The sequence below is a fragment of the Styela clava genome, chromosome 15 (assembly GCF_964204865.1).
Source record: "Styela clava chromosome 15, kaStyClav1.hap1.2, whole genome shotgun sequence".
Classification (NCBI taxonomy): domain Eukaryota; kingdom Metazoa; phylum Chordata; class Ascidiacea; order Stolidobranchia; family Styelidae; genus Styela; species Styela clava.
In genome coordinates, this window is record NC_135264.1 from 15,240,368 (window position 1) to 15,261,917 (window position 21,550).

The 21,550-nt window shown below is 36.1% G+C and overlaps 1 protein-coding gene across 3 annotated transcripts; it reads left to right on the plus strand.

Annotated features, from left to right (window-relative positions):
- Positions 1-6,229: 6,229 nt before the first annotated feature.
- LOC120334411 (uncharacterized) lies at positions 6,230-19,737 on the plus strand. Of its 3 annotated transcripts, XM_078109392.1 has the most exons (5): positions 6,230-6,421; positions 7,586-7,650; positions 8,507-8,642; positions 9,173-9,344; positions 10,594-12,617. In XM_078109392.1, the coding sequence occupies exons 2-5, from the start codon at positions 7,620-7,622 to the stop codon at positions 10,759-10,761; spliced, it is 507 nt and encodes a 168-aa protein (XP_077965518.1). In that variant the 5' UTR covers positions 6,230-6,421; positions 7,586-7,619; the 3' UTR covers positions 10,762-12,617. The 3 variants fall into 3 exon arrangements, with proteins under 3 accessions (XP_077965518.1, XP_077965519.1, XP_077965517.1); XM_078109393.1 differs by lacking the exons at positions 6,230-6,421; positions 10,594-12,617 and adding an exon at positions 16,900-19,737 and having other exon boundaries at positions 7,297-7,650; XM_078109391.1 differs by lacking the exon at positions 6,230-6,421 and having other exon boundaries at positions 7,304-7,650.
- The last annotated feature ends 1,813 nt before the right edge of the window (positions 19,738-21,550 follow it).

Below are 21,550 nucleotides of genomic sequence, written 5' to 3' on the forward strand. Positions count from 1 at the left end.
GTTAAATAGATTGCGCCATTCAGTTAAAACTCTTCGTTTGCCAGCGTGGCATTTTTCTATGCATTTTTTTTTCTTTCGGGCTATTGTCACTTTCAGTATGTTACAGTGTGTGTGTTCAGTGTGTTACTTTTTTCTTCCCCTCAGCCTCCTTCTCCCTCGCCTTTCTTTCCCCTGGCTCTCTCGTTTTATTTATAAATTCCATTCACATTTTTTTATCATTTCTCTCCTTGCCTTTTTCTTTTTTTTCATACTTCTTTGAACACATTCAAGTCTCAAACATGGCCCGATCCCCCTACAAGGCCGCCTTAGCATTCCAACCAAGCATAAATGAAACAAATTGGCGTCCTGAATACCTTCCTTTTTTCTACAAACCGAATGAGCATATTGTTAAATGAAATATATAAAATGCTGAAACGGATCACACAATAACGCAAGCTACATTATGCATAACGATGCGTGAACCCGGAAACCAACACACAATATGTAAGCTCATGAATTATTCTTGTGCGCAAAAACTCTTACACAGCAACGACTAACCGCTATTCATGACTGCTGTGAGCGGAGACGTGTCGTTTTATCACGGGGCCTGGACGATGCAGATTGTAGGGCGCTCCAGAAATGTGTGTACCAATATGGAGGTAACTAATTTTATTCGTCTACTTTACATCAAGTTGTGTAAAGTGAATGAAACCTGTGGGCAGGGGATAAACTCATTTGGCTAACACTGACAGTCTCCGAACTCGTAATAGAACTAAAAAAAAATAAGAAATCGGATTAAAATTATGGCCTAACCCTAATCTGGTACACACACTACGGGAGTACCGGTTTTAGCATGTGTAAAAAGCAGATGCTGACGCACATTGTGTTGCCCTATTGGGTTTTTTCAAATGGAGTTTTGCTACTAAAAAAGGCGCTAGCGTTTGTTCGCCAAGAGCTGTTATACATTAATGTCTACGATAACGGTATGCAATCGGCCGATACATTTCTGTATAAACATACACAATATTTCTATGCCATAACGCATCTTATGAGATGATTTGAATAATGGTAGCGTATATATCTGTTTGTTTTTTTATATCCGTTCAAAATTTGATTCTTGTTGGTTTAATTAAATAGCATTTGGATAGCGAGAAGCCGGTTCGAAAATCGCGAAATTTCTCGCGGGTATTTCTCTGGTACACGGTAGATGGCAAGGCAACCCCCGCATAGAATGGGTAGATGGCAGAAAACCTACGCATCACATACGTTGCGCAGTACCAGAACTTCCTCAACAACGAGAACTGAAGTTTATAGAGTAAACGCACCTTTACCAATAGCTGCTGTAATTTTCCATGACGCTAAACACACCGCGCTAAAATTTGCAAATTTCAAACTTCTTATCATCAACAGATCGTAACAGTTGTAGCGTAGGTAGCAGGGTCATATTTTCAAGAAATATAAAATTAAGAAAGTCATGTTTTTTTGTGATTTTATTGAATAATTATGTAAATTGGAAATTATTTACGTTGAAGATATGACATAAATTACATTATATCCTTATATATAATATTGATAATACGCGCCTGCCTAATTTCGGGGGTGGTTAAAGTTTAGATCGAAGATTTGTGTTGTGCTTCTTTTTAAAAAAGAATATCGGTAATTAAATGGCAGTTTCACCGAGTCATGTGTATCTGGCCCTTCCGTATTAAAGTTTGCACACCTTTGCTTGAAGGACATATGTATGAGTATGCAATATTCTTTACCTTTAGGCAAACTGCATCAATATAGTTGTAGGCAGTTTTTATGATGTTAAATGATTAAATCACCGAATTCATTGTATTCCGAGTGAGATGTAAAGTGGTATACAGACATGAGACATCTCTGACCAACACATTAAACACTTGGGTAATCGCATCCTCGCTATGTATAACGTTTCTTTCCACGTCTTTTTTAACAACACTTCCTTTGTTATAATCAATATCGATGAATGTGAATAGTGAATAATTGTGTATATGTGGCATTCTTATTTATGAATAATATATTTACGTCTTTTACGTAGTAATACTAATACGGACTTGTTATCGAGAATTTCTAGGGCACAGGTCAAAGATTTATATTGTGCTTTTGTTTACTGTTGATGGTAAATTGTTGTTATTAATATTAATGAAATAGATGCTAGCTTTTAGAAAGCTAATATGGTTTTAAGACTAGGAATTAGCTCAGTGAACTCATGGGATATAAATCTTTAACTTGTGTACTCACGTAATATCTGTATTAAGTCAGGGTTAGGTCATAATTTTATTCCGATTTACATTATTTTAGTCCCATTACGAGTTTGGGGACTGTCTGTGTTAGCCAAATGAATATACCCCCCGCCCATAGGTTTCAGTTCTTTCATACAACTTGATGTAAGCTAACAAAATTGGTTAACTCAATATTGGTACACACACTTCTGGAGCGCCTCTACTTGTGACGTAAAGATAGTTTGGTACATTACACTAAAACTAAACCATCGTTTCCCGACCGGAGATAATCGTTTCCCGACGTCCCCATGAACACACCCCAATCGCGCCCTACCTATGCGAGATATTCTTCGTTAGCTTGGGAGTTTAGACCTAGCGCAAACGTTCGCTAGACTGAATATTTGAGAATAGTTGTATAAATACTGTGATGTTCTTCTCTTCGCATTTTTTTCTCTCTTCATCGCCTTTTTCTATTCTCTCACAATAAATACATAATACCTGATGCCTTTTTAATTTTTCTCTCCTTTTCGTCTCCCCATTCTAACAAACAATTCAGTCCCAAATCACTTTACAATCGGTCTCGGCACAAAAACCAGTCTCATATCATATAGACATGAATTTGCCTATAAAGTATATAAAGCTATGCACATAACCTCCTCAATATAGAATCGTAAATATTATATCGAGCGAGTCATTTTTTATAACGTGCCGGCAGTGTTTTAGGTCAGTCATGTCATCAGTTTAATTTTATTTAGGTAAATTTCTCTACAGTTAATTAGAGATTTCTGTTGTAGTTAGACCAGGGTGGTCCAGGATTGGCAGCTCCGCGGGCCACAAAATTACATTTGCCTTGTTCGCGGGCCACAATAGTGCCAAAAACTTCGCTCTTTTAACTTCGCTAATTGCCTCAGTAAGTCACAACACTAGTCAATTCGGTGACATTGGTGATGCAACAAGATGCAACATGTCAAAAGATTTTTTGGTTGATTTTATGACGAAACAACATGAAATGCGATTTTTTGATTCCTCTCCGAATGCAACGCGGGCCACAGATAATGGAGCGGCGGTCCTGGGTTTGGGCCACCCTGAGTTAGGCAGTCAGTCACAGAAATTTGAAATGATTTTATGTTTTCGAAAAGCACCGAGATTTTTAACGACTTTATTATTGAGATATGCTTGAAATCAGTATTACGACATTGTCCTTCTTTCATTTCTAATCATTTAAGTTTTTTGGTGGAATAGAACCCCATTAAATCATTACTGAGGCTTGAGTAACCCCTGTGCAATAATTGCCTTTTATTGTATAATATATAAAACCAAACCCAACACTCACAAAACAAAATGACCTTTAAAAAGAAGCAATTTTGATAATGATTGGCAAACCTATTATGTATTTGATCAGATTTAAAAAAAATTGATACTCTTGAAGTATGTGTACAGAGATGGTGGACACCGGCACGTAGTATGTGTACCATGTTAGGGTGAGGCCATAATTGTATTCCGATTTTCCTTATTTTAGTTTTATTACGAACTGGGGGACTAGCCAAGTGACTCCCGTAGTATTTGTAACTGAAATTGTTGTCTAACCCTAACCTGGTACACATACTACGTTCCGGTGGTCCGCCATCTTGGTTCACATACTACGGGAGTAGCAAACCAATATACATATATTAATGCGGAACCTCTGAACTGTACTAGCGAAACTCTAGATGACAATCACTTGCAAAGAGGTTGCGAATACCCTACTGCAAATTTCCAAGGGGCACTGAGGGTAAAAAAATCAGAATTGAAATTAAATATTTGTATATTTTTTCATTCTGTATTAAATCTTTTTTTTATTTATTTTACAGTTATATAATTTTGCTGAATGAGATTTTTGCTGTCTGTCTGCGACGAAAGTCCAAGTCAAATTCTTTGCACTTTGTGATCACCCTTTTGTGAAATCTTCTTGTTCTGTGAGTTCTTCTAGTGGACAATAGTGAACAATTTGAAAAATCAATAACAAGAGTTTGAGGACTATATAAATCCAATATAACACAGTAAAAGGTAGATGTTTTAAGATTCTACAATGCTCAGCTTTATATTGTGCTTTTGTTTACTGTTGATGGTAAATTGTTGTTATTAATATTAATGAAATAGATGCTAGCTTTTAGAAAGCTAATATGGTTTTGAAAGACTAGGATATAGCTCAGTGAACTCATGGGATATAAATCTTTACCTTTTGTACTCACGTAGTATGTGTATTAGGTCAGGGTTAGGTCATAATTTTATTCCGATTTACATTATTTTAGTCCCATTACGAGTTTGGGGACTGTCTGTGTTAGCCAAATAAATATACCGCCTGCCCATAGGTTTCAGTTCTTTCATTCAGCTTGATGTAAAGTAAGCTAACAAAATTAGTTACTTCTATATTGGTACAAACAATTCTGGAACGCCGTACACACACCCCAATTCCACCCTAACTATACGAAAAAATCTTTATTAGTTTTGGCAGTGCAAACGTTCGCTAGACTAAATATTTGAGAATAGTCATGTGAATACTGTGCTGTTCTTCCCGACCGTTTTTCTCTCCTTATCTCTTTTTTTCTCTTCTCTCACAATTCAGAACACCTGATGCCTTTTTCTTTTCTCTCCTTTTGTCTCTACATTCTTAATTAAGCCTGACAAACAATTCAGCCCCAAATCACTCTACAACCGGTCTCGGCACATCGGTCTCAGCACATCCCATATCATATAGACATGAATTTGCCTATAAAGTATATAAAGCTATGCACATAACCTCCTCACTATAGAATCGTAAACATTATAGAGAGCGAGTCATTTTTTATAACGTGCCGGCAGTGTTTTAGGTCAGTCATGTCATTAGTTTAATTTTATTTAGGTAAATTTTACTACAGTTAATTAGAGATTTCTGTTGTAGTTAGACCAGGGTGGTCCAGGATTGGCAGCTCCGTGGGCCACAAAATTGCTTTGCATTGTTCGCGGGCCACAATAGTGCCAAAAACTTAACTTCGCTCATTTAACTTCGCTAATTGCCTCTGTAAGCCATAACACTAGTCAATTCAGTGGCAATAGTGATGCAACAATATGTCAAAAGATTTTTTGGTTGATTTTATGACGAAACAACACGAAATGCGATTTTTTTGATTCCTCTCCGAATGCAACGCGGGCCACAGATAATGAAGCGGTGGGCCTGGGTTTGGACCACCCTGAGTTAGACAGTCAGTCACAGAAATTTGAAATGATTTTATGTTTTCGAAAAGCACCGAGATTTTCAACGACTTTATTATTGAGATATGCTTGAAATCAGTATTACGACATTGTCCTTCTTTCATTTCTAATCATTTAAGTTTTTTGGTGGAGTAGAACCCCATTAAATCATTACTGAGGCTTGAGTAACCCCTGTGCAATAATTGTCTTTTATTGTATAATATATAAAACCAAACCCAATACTCACAAAACAAAATGACCTTTAAAAAGAAGCAATTTTGATAATGATTGGCAAACCTATTATGTATTTGATCAGATTTAAAAAAAATTGATACTCTTGAAGTATGTGTACAGAGATGGTGGACACCGGCACGTAGTATGTGTACCATGTTAGGGTGAGGCCATAATTGTATTCCGATTTTCCTTATTTTAGTTTTATTGCGAACTGGGGGACTAGCCAAGTGACTCCCGTAGTATTTGTAACTGAAATTGTTGTCTAACCCTAACCTGGTACACATACTACGTTCCGGTGGTCCGCCATCTTGGTTCACATACTACGGGAGTAGCAAATCAATATACATATATTAATACGAACTTTCAAATTTAAATGCAAATTTGCGGAACCTCTGAACTGTACTAGCGAAACTCTAGATGACAATCACTTGCAAAGAGGTTGCGAATACCCTACTGCAAATTTCCAAGGGGCACTGAGGGGTAAAAAAATCAGAATTGAAATTAAATATTTGCATATTTTTTCATTCTGTATTAAATCTTTTTTTTATTTATTTTACAGTTATATAATTTTGCTGAATGAGATTTTTGCTGTCTGTCTGCGACGAAAGTCCAAGTCAAATTTTTTGCATATTGTGATCACCCTTTCGTGAAATCTTCTTGTTCTGCGAGTTCTTCTAGTGGACAATAGTGAACAATTTGAAAAATCAATAACAAGAGTTTGAGGACTATATAAATCCAATATAACACAGTAAAAGGTAGATGTTTTAAGATTCTACAATGCTCAGCGCACAATTGAGCCATAGGATACGTTATTGGACCCGTAGTGAACATAGTGATCGTTTTGTTGTTATGTTGTTGTTGTTGGACACGTAGTGGACATAACGATCGTTTCAAAATTTTGTTGTTATTTTTATTATTTGTCTCCATCAACACGTTTTGAAGAAATCGCTTTTCTCTTCGAATACTGGCCCAATTGCTTTGAAATTTTCAGTGGTTAAAGACAAAAATTTTCTCCAGAAGGCTATTACTTTTTTTTGTTGCTATGACGTCATCAAAATTATGTGAATCCACGTGTTCATATATTTGAGCAAAGCTCTCTTGTTGCTGTTGTTCTTTAACACGTTTTGGACACCTAACGGAAAATCTAACAAATCGCTTTGCTCTTTGATTACTGAACCAATTGATTTGAAATTTTTAGTGGTTAAAGATGAAATTTTTCTCCAGAAAGCTATTACTTTTATTTGTTTAAAATATTTCTGTTAAATCTGAGATTTGTTTTTGTTTGCTATGACGTCACTGAATGTTCTGCGGGCATCGGACGCCATTTTGTGTCCGACTGTACTGCTTCGCTTGGTGCGAATATATTTGTAGACTGTGATCTGATGGTACGGTAAACCGTACTGTACTGCGAACAGGCGTGTCCATATATTTGGACATAGCTCTCTTGTATTTTCTTATCATGACGTCACAATTTTTTTGTACTTCTTAACGTTAAAACTATTTTTTAATTTCACAGCATGACACCAAAGAGCATTTAAATTCTAGACATGACTTTAGGGCACTCATGTAGTATATGAACCAAGATGGCGGACACCGGAACATAGTATGTGTATAGGTTAGGGTTAGGCCATAATTTCATGAATAAATGCTACGGAAGTCACTAGTCGCCGAACTCGTAATAGAATTTAAAATAAGGAAAATTGGTATAAAATTATGGCCTAACCCTCACCTGGTACACATACTATGTTCCGGTGTCCACCATCTTGGTTCACATATTACGGGAGCGCCGACTTTAGTACATGTACGAATTCCATTAAAGGCGCTTTGATGAGAATAATTTCATTGCGATTGTGAGCGTTTTATGTCGCCCGTTTAGTAAATAACCACACAGCTAAGCAACTGAATGCACTTACTTTTAGAAACGACTACTCGAGGTTTACAACTTATACAGTAATGGCCGAAAACGATCCCAACATTATAATAGGTAAGAATGCATTTATTTGAAGGCTATGGATGTATTAGAAATACTTGAATTGGTCAACTATCTTAGAGTAATTCCGTAACTAGCTTGTACTATGATTCGGACCGTGTAACCAAAAAATCAAGGCAAAAAAATCTTATAACCCGGGATCATGAAGGGTGATCTTCGTATGCCTTTAGCCAGTTCTAACCGGTTTTAACTGGTTTCACCAAAAGCAAACAAAGAGCGTGAGCGTCGCGTTCTTTGTGACGTAAACACACAAAAGGTAGAGAATGAATACAACTTGTATAGGAACGCGAGAGCATCGAATTTGTGGTTACTTCAGCGTATCCCCGACACCATGTGACCCCGGCCGTGAAAAAAAAATCTCATCAAGTCTGCCAAAACCAATTGTGCGCGAAATCGACAGAATCGTGGTCGTCCAAGCGTAAAAATGAAAGAATGAATCTTAACATGGCGGCACGTTTTCCTATTTATTGTTGCTAGGTTTTATTTAAACAGTGACTGACTAGCGTCGCAAAAAAACACGTAAAATTAATTAGAATCTCTAGGTTATCAATTAGCGGAGATTCACGGTATACCGCAAAAACCGGATATACTAATATCTATGAAAAAAAAACGAATTTCCTACGGATAACAAAACTTCTTGAAATGTTGGGCATTAAAATAGGAGGCTCCAGAAGTATGTACCAAGATGGTGCACAACCTGAACACAGTATGTGTTCCCGGTTGGGGTTCAGATTGTGCGTCATCTTGGTGCACATACTTTAGGAGCGCTAAAAATAGAAATGTTTTTATTCAATTTGAATAAAATAAACTCGTCTTAATGAAATTAAAATAGATTAAATCTTTTTTTTAGACGAGGACCAATATGAGGAAAGGGTTAGCAGCTTCTTTCCTTTATCTCATTTGTTGAAGCGTTTTTTCTTCATGGTGGCTCTGTTTGCCAGGTCTGGTTTCGCTACAGTTGGAGATGATATTATTAAATGCACTGAGTAAGTATTACGCAGTTTTAGTGCAATAGTGGTTTTTTTTACCGGCCTACCCAAGGGCTGGCCTTCGGGTATATTCATTTGGCTAACACAAAAAGTTACCGAACTCGTGATAGAAAGAATATAAGGGAAAAAATGATTAAAAAAATTAAAGTTTTTATTAAAAAATTATTATTATTGAAATAATTAAAATTATGGCCTAATCCTAACTTGGTACAAATAAATATAACTTTACATCAAGTCTTGTAAATGGACGGAAACCTAAAGGCATGGGGATATTCACTTGGCTAACAAAGACAACTACGAACTCGTAATAAAACTAAAATAAGGGAAATCGGAAAGGAAAAGGAAAGGATGAGGCTCAAAATTAGGAAGATCGGCCTAACCCTAACATGGTACATATACTAGAATTTGTTTTGTAGCATGACCACTGTCATAAAATATCAGTCCTAATGTAATTGAACTAAAATTTTAAATTTGTTTCATATAAAATTATTGAAACTTGCGGTATAAGTTATAACTTATATTTACAGGTGTGGGCGACAGCATCAAATCAACGAAGTTATTCAGACAGATTCAAATAACGTGCAATGGCACGAACTTCACTGTCCTTTCCTAATGGCAAGGAAACCTTGCTGGTTCTGCTCGGCAACTTTTTTCAACTGGGCGACTTTCCAGTGTCCAAGATGCAACATCAATGCAAATGTGAGTCTTTGTAGTTTGTTTCAATATCTTTATGAATGGGATTAAAATGGGCTTACCACGAGAGCCTTAGTTCAGCAGCACGCTTCCAACTCAATATGTAATCTATCATCGAATCAGGTATGAAACAGCACTTTCTTAAAGTGATTTCGTTGAAATGGGGAATTCCCCATCTATCTGTTGGTTTCATGGCTCTTTGGTTAATATAATCTCTGGTAAGCGGTTTTAGTTAGATATTTCAGACGGTACTCACCGTCAATGTCAGTAGTTTCAAAACTCTAAAATTCCAATTTTTTCTAATTATATATTTGAACCTTGGGTGTCGCTGCTTTATAACCAGCTTTGGTTCCCGCGCCTTTCCTTCCCCAGTAAAACTGTGTAAATTATCATTTTCTCGTAATTTGTGCTTTTGATATTTTTTTTTGAATGGTTGGAAAAAATGAACTTGACTTGACTTGTACATACTGGAGAGTTGTAAACTCTCGGCGAGTGGTTTGGAGTTTGGCATACTTTTGCCAGGGCTGTAATCAGAGTCATATTTTTGAACTAACCGGAGTCAGGAATCGGAGACAAAATTTTGAATTATCTCGAGTCGGAATTTTATTCGTTTAACGGTGATAAACATGATCAATGAGTCAAATTTTCCTAAAAAAACTCAAAAAAGCTCTGTTTTCGGCGCTTCAGGAGCATGTGTACCAATTTGAAAGTAGCTGATTTTGTTCGCCTACTTTACATCAAGTTGTGTGAAAAGACTGAAACCAATGGGCAGGGGGTATATTCACTTCGCTAACATAGACAGTCCCCAAACTCGTAATAGAACTGAAATAAGGGAAATCGGAATAAAATTATTGCCTACACCTAATTTGCTGGTGCACATACTACGGTAGTACCTTCGAAAATGCCCAGCCCCCAGTCGTAAGAAGAATATGCCGAGTCGGAAATACCACAGCTCTTCAAAACATACCGTAGACCCCATGTGACTGAATAAGCGTATTTATGATTTCTGTTACGTATATTTATTACACTACGGGATCTAATCCCCTATTAATGATCAGATTCATATATATATAGTTTATTTGTGCAAAACCAATATATATACAATATAAAATGAATGAAATGCATGTAACAAATTACAAAAACATATATTGGCTTGTTGCAGTTGACGACGAGTCGCGAAGGACTCAAAGATTCACCTAGTCAACGACACCTTATTAATGATTCTATTAATGATCAAATATATTTTCGTTTTCAGTCCGACAAGGCATTTTCCGAATCTACTTGCGTCATCTGCGGAACAATTGTCAACTTGGAAACCGACAACTACGAACGCTGTGCAAGATGCTCTGGCATTATTTGTGGAGAATGCGTTGCCACACGAAGGGGCCATGTGCATGCCGATGGCGAGCGGAAGGCGTTTTAAAAAGAGGATTCAAGCCATGGAGAATCGGTGGCGTCGATGGAAGTCGATGGAATGGAGTATATCGAATCCCGATTTCGCCCCGCTTTGTATACACTACCATTGGTGCTAACTGATTTAAGTACACGGTGCTCCATTATGTTTTCAATAATTTAACCGTTTTCACTTATTCTTGCGTTTGACTATCTCTTTGATTTCAAAGATATGATCATATACGCTATTCCAAACTACCGATACCTAAATTTGGACTAATCTATCGCACTTTTTTGGGCCAATTTTTGAATAATGCAATTAGACAAAAAGCCCATGTTTTTCAATAATCACTGTAACAATCTTTTTACTTGATTTTAGAGCTTTTCTTTTATGTGCGCTATTTTTTCTTAACAAGGTATGCCCTCATCTGCACTCATCCAAATTTGGTGTAGCAGATTTTATAAAATAGAGTATTATGGTACTTTACTTTAGTACTTCGATTGAGATTATGAAATTTTTGGACAATAAGAAAAAAAAGTTATTCAAAAGTAAAATATGAGCCTCAATGAGCCGAGGGCGTTTCATTTTGATCTTCGTAGAGTAAATTTTTGTTGTTTGTATACTGGATCTATTTGATTCGAAAGCATTTTGCAATTTTAACTCAAGAGGAATGTTTTTCCTCTATTTGAACTTGCTTTTTCTTTTACGATTTCTTTTTTCGTCCCGTGTAATATTTTCAATTGTATTTGATATTCTAAAACCAGATAGTACAGGGTGATTCCAAAAGACAGCTTCAAGTAACTCCCTATTAACTTCTACAGAAAAGAAAAGAAAATTCAACACTGAAACTTCTGTTTGTGTATAATTGTTCTCAAAAGTTTCAGAAATCTAGGGCGCTTTGCACGAAAATTATGCCCGATCTAAAATATGTTCCGACTGATCTGGGTTCTGTTTTGGGGGAGGGGACATTCTATTTTTTTAAAAAAGTATTTCAAATTTTTAAATAAACCAAGTTTGGAAATTTCTTTCTAGTTCTCATTTCACTTATTTTCTCTCACATTTTTAAATCATATACTTTCATAATTTTCTGCATTTCTTCACTGCTCTAACTATTCTCCATTTTCATAGACTGACCTATAACTAATTTTCTACTCCCTGCCTACTATTAAAATGAAGTTACCAATCGATCTGATCGATCTAGATTATGTCCCAAAGGATCTGAGTTCTGTTTTTAGGGGGGTTCATTCGGTATTTTCGAAAAAGTGTTCCAATTTTAAATACTTTTTTCTATTTCTCGTTTTACCTTTTTTTTCTTTTCCGACTTCAAATCATATTAAGTACTACTTTCATACTTTTCTGTATTTCTTCATTTCCCTATCTCTTTGTCTTCACAGACTGACTCATAACTGACCTTTACATGCTGCCCTCTGTTATAACACAGTTAGTTACTTTACATTATGCTTTTAAGACGCAAATGGAGAATCGAAGCTTAGTTTCATGCCGCTGTTAAAGTAGAAACCGGAGTTTCTTGTTCATTATATCTGGTTTCTGGGTCGTAGCCGGAATTCGGATATCCCAGAAGGTTTAAACTTTGAACTTTGAACCCAGCCCTGACTTCAAATAAAACATGCTTAATTCCGATTCCACAGCTCTGTTTAAAAATCGGAATCAAAATTGTGAACTGAAACAGTAAAATTATTTGTGAACCTCGAAGTTTTTAGGACCAAAATTTTATCACTCCGGTGTTGAAGTTGGAGTCAAAATTCATTTGAATCCGGGATTTAAAATCAGAAATATTGTCTATCCGGATAAAACTCTCTCCGACTCACAAGCCCTGTTTAAATCAATTACTGCTCTGTTATTAAATTTTCATTTAATTGTACTGATTTAGTTAATGAAAATGCCTTATGTTTTGTCTTTAAATCACCAAGTTACTTCAAGCTCATTGCCTATTTTTTTGCCTATCACCGTTTTTATAGTCAGCCGGTGAATAACTTTTGCTATAGTTTGGCTCGATTGCCAAATTTTCTGAAATGTATTGTCAAATTTTATTAATCTGTAGCCTTATTAATGAATCTCGTAAAATTAGAGTTTTCTACATAAATTTTTAAACTGACCGAATTCCTGCTTTGGGCTTCGTGTAAAAAGTTTCGTATGGAAATTTATCTTCTTTCTTGTTTATAAAGATAACAACTGAAAGAAAAAATCTTTTGCAAAAAATATTGCACAAACCCGACTTAAATTACTCTTCCTGACGCTCGAGAATCGTAGATTCAACTTAACGGTATCATTGTGATACAGTTTATATATGCAAATTGAGATTTGAATATCTGCAAATATTCGAATCATGTTTTTAGTTTCAACTATGCTGAATTATGTGTGTGTTTGATTATTCAAACACATATGCAATACAGAGCACAAGGTTAAGTTGGAGTGAATTGTCGATAAGAAGGTATATATTTAATATATAAATAACAAGAATAAAATCTTTGAATGCTGAGTTTGCTGCTGGGTTTGACTTATATTCATTTGCTTAAAGCGTCCTATTTTTGATTAGAACATTTTTTGTAATTTTTTGTCTTGTACACACTTTTATGTGTGTACGTTTGTCGAACAAATACAACACATTCAAGTATTTTTTTTGTCAAATTTGTTTTAATAAAAAACAAAATACATGATTTCATTAGGGCATCTCTCTTCGGGTCACAAATCCGTGCTATGACGTCACGACTTGACTATGACGTCATGTTGTATTGTTTATTTCAAGTGAATGGTCACTCTTTATAATTATTCAGAATACGCCGTTTCTCCACCTTTCACATTTGCGTAAGTTTGACGTGAACGTAACGTTGGGTTGATTTGAGGAGCGCCGTAAACGCGATTTGATTTGGAAACAGAAGCGACCTAGCGAGTCTTATTAAAGAAGAATTGCTTGCTTTATGCCATCCAGGCCTCCGTAGCCGAGAAACTTTTAATAAGACTCCGAACGATTTAAATTTTGTACAGATGCTCCAGTGGTAACAGGTTTGCCAACTTGACACTTTGCTAACTTGACACTTTGCTATCTTGAGTTTGTTTCAGTTGCAATTTACTTTAGTATGGTAAGATTTCGTTTCCCGAAATTGCTTAAATCATCGATTGCCAATCATTGCTACTCAACTCATATGGAAATAGGAAAAACACAGAGCGCTCCATTTCCATTGTGCTATTATGATTGGACCGCATTGGGTCTCGCTCATATTAAATCTACCTACGTCGGTATTTTCAGAGAAAGAAGTTTTTATCTGATAGTCATTATATTTTTCGGCGCTCCAGAAATGTTTGTACCAATATAGAGGTAACTAATTTTGTTCGCCTATTTTACATCAATTTGTGTATAGGACTGAAACCTATGGGCAGGGGTATATTCACTTGGCTTACACAGACAGTCCCCGAACTCGTACTAGAACTAAAATTAAGAAAATCGGAATGGTACCGGGTACCCATACTTCGGGAGTGCCTCTTTTTCGACTCATTATCAAAACCTAGCGGCGAAGTTTGAGATGTTGATTTTGTTGCTCTCTAGTGACATGTTGCGGTAATGAGAAATCAAAATTGTTATCTAATTGGCAATCTTGTGATATTATCTAAATTTTAGATTTTAAAAGCGGGGCTGATATTGAGATATAGCCGGAGTTGTGTTTTAAAATTCTGACGAGGCTATTTTGAAACTTTCACAAACTGGAAGTGGGAGAATATTCAATCAAGTTGAAAAGGACTCGTAAATGCTTAAGTTTTATTCAAAACATTGTGGACATAAAAACTAACTTAATTTCAGCCCGGAATCGAGAATTTAGGTATCTCGGAATTGCTTGTATGGGTCCATTCTTCGATATTACAGGGTCACTGTTATATTAGACAAGTGACCACTGGTCCCCGACATGAAAGATCCGTTTCGAAAGTTTACTATAGCTTATCCAAGATACTAATTTGACACATTACTTAAAAGTTGAAATCGAAACACTTTAAAGTAAACTTTGCCCCGGCGAAGTCTACAGAGCCATAAAAACGATTCTACCCTGGGAACCAATAAACAACAAAAATTGAGAAGACTTTGTGGAGATTATTGTTGAATATCTAAAAGGTAATCCGTGACTTTGTGGGGTTAGAACATTGTATTTCGCTTGGTATATACTCATATAGTCTGCCAGTTTTAGTCACAGTAAATCAAGGTTTTTGACGTTATCGACTTTACTTTTCATTTTTTATTCCTACTATGTGAACGTGTGAGAAATGTGTTTAATTAAATTATAAAACCAAATGATTGGTAATCGAAATATCAAAAACGAAAATTTTGTTTGGCATTGGAATCTAGTTAACGAATAAAAGGTGTCAATCGCCAAAGCAGCCCTTCTGTCGGCTTACTCGTAACAAATTAATCAATTAGGAAAGAGAACGCCTTTCTATTCTTACATCCCCACTTGGATTTGTTTGTAAACAAACTGGGTTGCCTGGTACTCGCCGTAGATTTTTATACTTGTTGGTGGATTCTTCTGAGGTTTAGAGATTTACGATTTGAATGGCTTAGTTAGGTAGATGAAGATACGCCTACTATCTATGAGGATCATCTCCAAATCTTGGTGAGTTTCAGTTTTTATTTATATTTTATATTTTTGTAATTTTGCATTCGATAGTAAAAGTAGCACGATGTCAACTTAGTACAATTAAGGAATTAGGTATTAAGTCCATTCTTCCAAAAACAAACAAAAAACTGGCTAACTAATCCCATACTCGACATGGACTGCTCCAGACGAGAGGCTGTGGTTAGCCATGTGATTAATGGCCAATATGATTAATGAGCTTTCCCTCTCACGCGGGATAAATATATAAATCATATCTTATCCTATCCTAGTTAGTCGCTTGAGACGTCATACTCGGAATGAGCTTTTATTTGAAATGCGTTTATTTTAACTATCAGTTTCAACAATCACGCCTTTTAAATTTTCTTGTCATTGTTGTTGGTCAGGCGGAACGTTACAGAAATATATTTGTGTTAGTGTGAAGCAGGACTCTTGAATTGCGTTTATTTTAATTGGAAAATTTGTAAACTATGATTTAAAAATTCGCAAACTCTTTTCGATGACAATTTAACTTTCTATTCAATTGTGTTCATAAATTTGTTTCTCTAAAATATTTTTGAAACCCTTTAGGACGTGGAAAATTATCTGTACTGTATTGAGAACGCTGTTCGTAAGAATATCTACTCGCTGTTATTGATCGAGGCTCTGCCGAACCGATAAGGTTTGTGATTACCCCCGTAGTGTGTGTACCAGGTTAAGATAGGCCGTAATTTTATTTTATGCACGCTTCCAACTCAATATGTAATCTATCATCGAATCAGGTATGAAACAGCACTTTCTTATAAAGTGATTTCGTTGAAATGGGGAATTCCCCATCTATCTGTTGGTTTCATGGCTCTTTGGTTAATATAATCTCTGGTAAGTGGTGTTAGTTAGATATTTCAGACGGTGCTCACCGTCAATGTCAGTAGTTTCAAAACTCTTAAATTCCAATTTTTTCTAATTATATATTTGAACCTTGGGTGTCGCTGCTTTATAACCAGCTTTGGTTCCCGCGCCTTCCCTTCCCCAGTAAAACTGTGTAAAATATCATTTTTTCGTCATTTGTGCTTGTGATATTTTTTTTTGAATGGTTGGAAAAAATGAACTTGACTTGTACATACTGCAGAGTTGTAAACTCTCGACGAGGGGTTTGGAGTTTGTCATTCTTTTGCCAGGGCTGTAGTCAGAGTCATATTTTTGAACTAACCGTAGTCGGGAATAGGAAATAAAAGCTTGTATTCTTTTGAGTCGCAATTTCATTTGTTTAACGGTGATAAACATTGATCAATAAGTCAAAACTTTCTACAAAAACTCAAAAAAGCTCTGTTTCGGCGCCCCAGAAGTACGTGTATCAATATGGAGGCAACTAATTTTGTTCGCCTATTACACATCAAGTTGGGTAAGGAGGCTGAAACGTACGGGCAAGGGGTATTTTCACTTGGCTAACACAGACAGTCCTCGAACCCATGTGACTAAACAAGCATATTTGTGATTGCTGGCCTGAAGCCTTCTTACACTCCGGGTTCTAATCTATATTAATGATATAATATATATTTTCGTTTTTCAGTCTGACAAGGCCTCTTCCGAACATACGTGCGTCATCTGCAGAGCAATCGTCAACCTTGCAACTGACGACTACGAGCGCTGTACGAAATGCTCTGCATTTATTTGCAGAGAATGCATTACCATGGGAAGATGCCATGATCATGCAGATGACGAGAGGAAGGCATTTTAGTAGGAAGATTTAATCCAGACTAGAAATCCAAGGAAATTCGCCGTCGTCGAATCCATGGCATAACTCACATGCTGCTACGAAGTATCATGGCGCTAAAAAAATGCCGCGACTCTGCTGCTTCGAAGTCAGTAGTTTATTTTTACACATGCCGAAAGTACAAATTGTACATACCGAATATCATAAGATAGAAAAAAATGCATTTCAGTGTGAAGGGAGACGCGATAAAGCAATAACAATTATTCAGCAACGTCACCTATGAAGAAATCTAGCAGTAAATGATACTGATAAAAAAGTCGAACATGGTATACTAACAAATGTCAGACTTGGAGATGCATTAAAGCGACCCGATATCCCCGTGTCACTGATTACAACGGAAACAAACAACTCCAGGAAATACAGGCGGAGAAGTTTGATTGATTCCACAAAATTCACAATCTGCGGCGATGAAAAAAAAAGATGTCGGGGGCGTCACGTGGATTAGTAACTGTCGTGATGATATGTTATCTGCGTTGACGCCCTGGCACCAAGAACGATTATGACTAATTACATGCGAGTCTAAGTTAGGGCGCCACGCAGTCATGTAGTAATGGGGGTTTGTCACAGATCGACGGCATCGAAATCTACTTCCCGTGTTTGGTGGCATCATAGCAATGCAACGACGCACGCCATCGAAAACACGTATTATTAGCCGCGGTCGCCGAATCCTTCCTATGACACTGCACCAGAGGTGGCCAAGGTTTTTGGACCAGGGGCCGACAATTTTGCCCACCTAGACTGGCGGGTCATGTAAGTGTGACGTAAAAAGTAACATTTTATGAACAATATCTTCAGTGTTTCAAAAACAAAACAAAAGCGAAAAACAATAAACCTCGTGCCAAAACTAAATTTAATCGCTATCTCAACAAAGACAGAGTTTTTTTTTAGCTGAAACGTCAAATTTTGGGTTTGCTTGGTTGTGGCAACATCAGACTGGCGATATTGAACTACCCAACGGTCCGAATTTGACCCGCGGGCCGTAGTTTGCCCATGTCAGCATTACACCGTGTTACATGCCACGGTGGCGTGGCGCCGAATCCATGCCGTCACACCGCATGATTGGGATGGTTGTCTGCCACAAAATGGAATGGCGCTTATCGAAACCCTATTTCACCTCGCTCTGTATACACTACCATTGGTACTGGCTGATAAGTACACGGTGCTTAAGTACACGGTGCTCCTATATATTTTCTACTGTTTAACCGTTTTACTCATTCGTGAAAATTGTTTAAAAGTTGCAGACTATCCTTTTATTACCAAAGATATAACGCTATGCGATTTAAAATTAATAGGGGCTAATTTTGAACTATCTCACTTTTTTGGGCTAATTTTTGAATACTGCAACTAGACTGAAAGCTATGTTTATGAATAACTACTGTGCCAATCTTTTTAATTGATTATAGTTCTTTCTATTTATATATGCGCATTTCCCTTTTTTCCCTTTCCCATCTCAAGTATAGTAGATTTTATAAAGTATGGTAGTACTACTTGACTACAGTACTCTGGTTGAGATTATTCCACGAGAACTTTTAGCCAAGGAAAAAATGTTCAAATTTATTTATCAAAAAGTAAAATCTAAGATTCAATGAGCCGAAGATTTTTCATTTTGAGTTAAATTTTTGTTATGTTTTTATACTGGATCTTTTGAATTCGAAAGCATTGTTCATCTTCAACTCAAAACGAAATGGTATTCCTCTATTTGCATCTAACTTTCCTTTCTCGATTTCTGTTTCCGTCCCGAGTATTCTTTCATACTTTTCTGCATTTCTTCACTGCTCTAACTATTCTCCATTTTCATAGACTGATCTATAACTAATTTTCTACTCCCTACCTACTATTAAAATACAGTTCCCATATCTGATCGATCTAGAATATGTCCCAAATGATCTGAGTTCTGTTTTTAGAGGGTTTTATTCCGTATGTTCACAAAAGTATTCGAATTTTAAATACTTGTTACTTTTTTCTATTTCTCGTTTTACTTACTTTCTTTTCCAACTTTAAATCATATATAACACTTTCATACTTCTCAGCATTCCTTTAACTGTTCTTCTTCTTCTTCACAGACTCACCTATAACTAACCTTCACTTGCTGCCCTTTAATATAACACAGTTCCTTTACTTTTATTCCTTGAAATCGCGAATGGTGAATCGGAGCTTAGTTTCATGCTACTGTTAAAGTCTAAGTTCCTTGTTCAAATTATCTGGGTCGTAGTCAGAATTTGGATTTCCCAGAAAATTTGAACTTTTACTCCAGCTTCGACTCAAAATAAAATTGCATGCATAATTCCGATCCCACTGCTCTATTTAACAATTGGAATCAAAATAAAAAATAAACAATGACTAATAAAAATATTTGTGAACCTCGAAGTTATTGTGACCAAAATTTTATCTTTTCGGAGTTAAAAGTCGGAGTCAAAATTTATTTGAATCCGAGGTTTGAAATCAGAATTATTTTCAATCCGGATAGAACTCTCTCCGACTTGCCAGCCCTGTTTAATTCAACTACTGCCCTGTTATTAAATTGCATTTAACAGAACTGTTTTTAATAATGAAATTGCCTTTTGTTTTGTTTTTGAATCCCCAAGTTCCTTCAAGCTATTTTGCCTATTTTTTCATTTTTTTTCATTGCCTATTTTTCAATCCCCGTTTTTACAGCCAGCCAATGAATCATATTTTGGCTTGATTGCCAAATTTAATGACTTGCATTGCCAAAGTTTATTTATCTGTAGTCTCGCAATTTGCGGTGTATTTTGTTGTTAGTGTAATTTTATCTCGTCTTCACAAACTATTTACCACAATTTGAAAAAACTTTAGACAACAAAAATACATCCAACACTTTTTTAAAGGCAATTTCGCGGGTTTTATAGTAAACCATATTTTCATACGATTTTCCAACACCATTTTGCTCCATTTTTAGATGATTTACTAAAAATGTTTCCTGGCTTGCTATTAATAATCCTTTCCCCAAATGAACCAAACAAGAAAGAAAAAAATGCGTGCGTATATACCTTGGATAACTTCGACGTGCTTGCTAAAAATCTAGAAATTCTATCTCTGTGATTTCCAACTGGGGTTCCGGCCAATATGTTTGCCAGCTTTAGGGGTTGTTTTCAAATTTAGGCGGGCGGGGGTGGATATTTTGTTAAAAGTAATAAAACTTTTAGTGACTTATAAAAATGTGTTATGTATTCGCCTGACAATCTTCACCGGCATATAAGCCACTTTCTGGATATTCAAAAACACTTTTATTCACGTTAGGAATTACAGTATGGTGTAACACTTGAAAACTAGGGAGAGGGGGTATTTGAAATTTTTGGAGGTGTTCACCCCTTATAGGGGAGTGTAAGGAAATCACTGGTTCCGACAGTACAGTTCATAAGTTTCTATTCAAATCCGAGAATTCTTAGTTAATACATGTACGTTGTTTAAATATATTCAAATACTTTAGGTTTGCTGCAATCTTTTATTTTGCTAGTATGCATCACGAAACTGGATGCACTAACATGCAGTCACCACATAAAATAGTAGATATTTATATGTATTATTGTAGATGTTGATTAGCCATAGTAAATTTACGAATAATCAGACCAACCGAGCTGCTGCTATAAATATATATCGTAGGTTTGAAATTAAAATGCCTTGTTTTTAGAATAATGATAGTGTAGCGAATGAGGAATGTAACTATGCATGTTAATGTTATTTTACTCTTTTGTATAAATAGCATGTTGGATCCAATGGAAATAGGTCATTTCAACAATCTTCTTGATGGTGATTTATCGTAGCAAGGCTTGACTTGCTATGCTCCTTTGTATGAACCAATTTCTGACCTGCTTCTGGCCTCCATTCGACAGTTGAAAATATTATGTGTTTTCAAATTTTTGTGTTGCTTACTGATTTGGATTTCAACCAATTTCCCAAACGGTGTGGCGCGTCCCGCAAGGGGGGTGGGGCAATTTTTTGAGGCGGCGTGAAGCTAATTGAAAATAAAAATATTTGTTGAATTCAATCTTGCTGCCTCAATTTGAATATTTACATTTCTTTATTGTTTATAGATTGCGATTCCATCCACGTGTTTTCTACGTGTTTTTGAATAAAACATACTTCCGCCTTACTATCTGTTATTTGTATCTTTTTGCTATATATATAGTTATTTTTGAAGGGGGCACGAGACTTGACGAATTTACCCAAATTTAACTGATATTAGGATTTAAGTGTAAATTAAAAAAGATCTGTTTGGATTCAATCTGATCGAGCACCTTTACAATATACGAACATTTGGAATTATAATATATTGTGTACTTATTGACCTCTGTAAGATTGCAGTTGGGGTTTTACCCCGCCAACGTGTGTATATTAACACTGGGGTTAGGACACTCAGATAGGGACATTCTGTCCTATAATGAAATATAATACATCCTTGACTATATAAAGTGTATGCATTATGAAA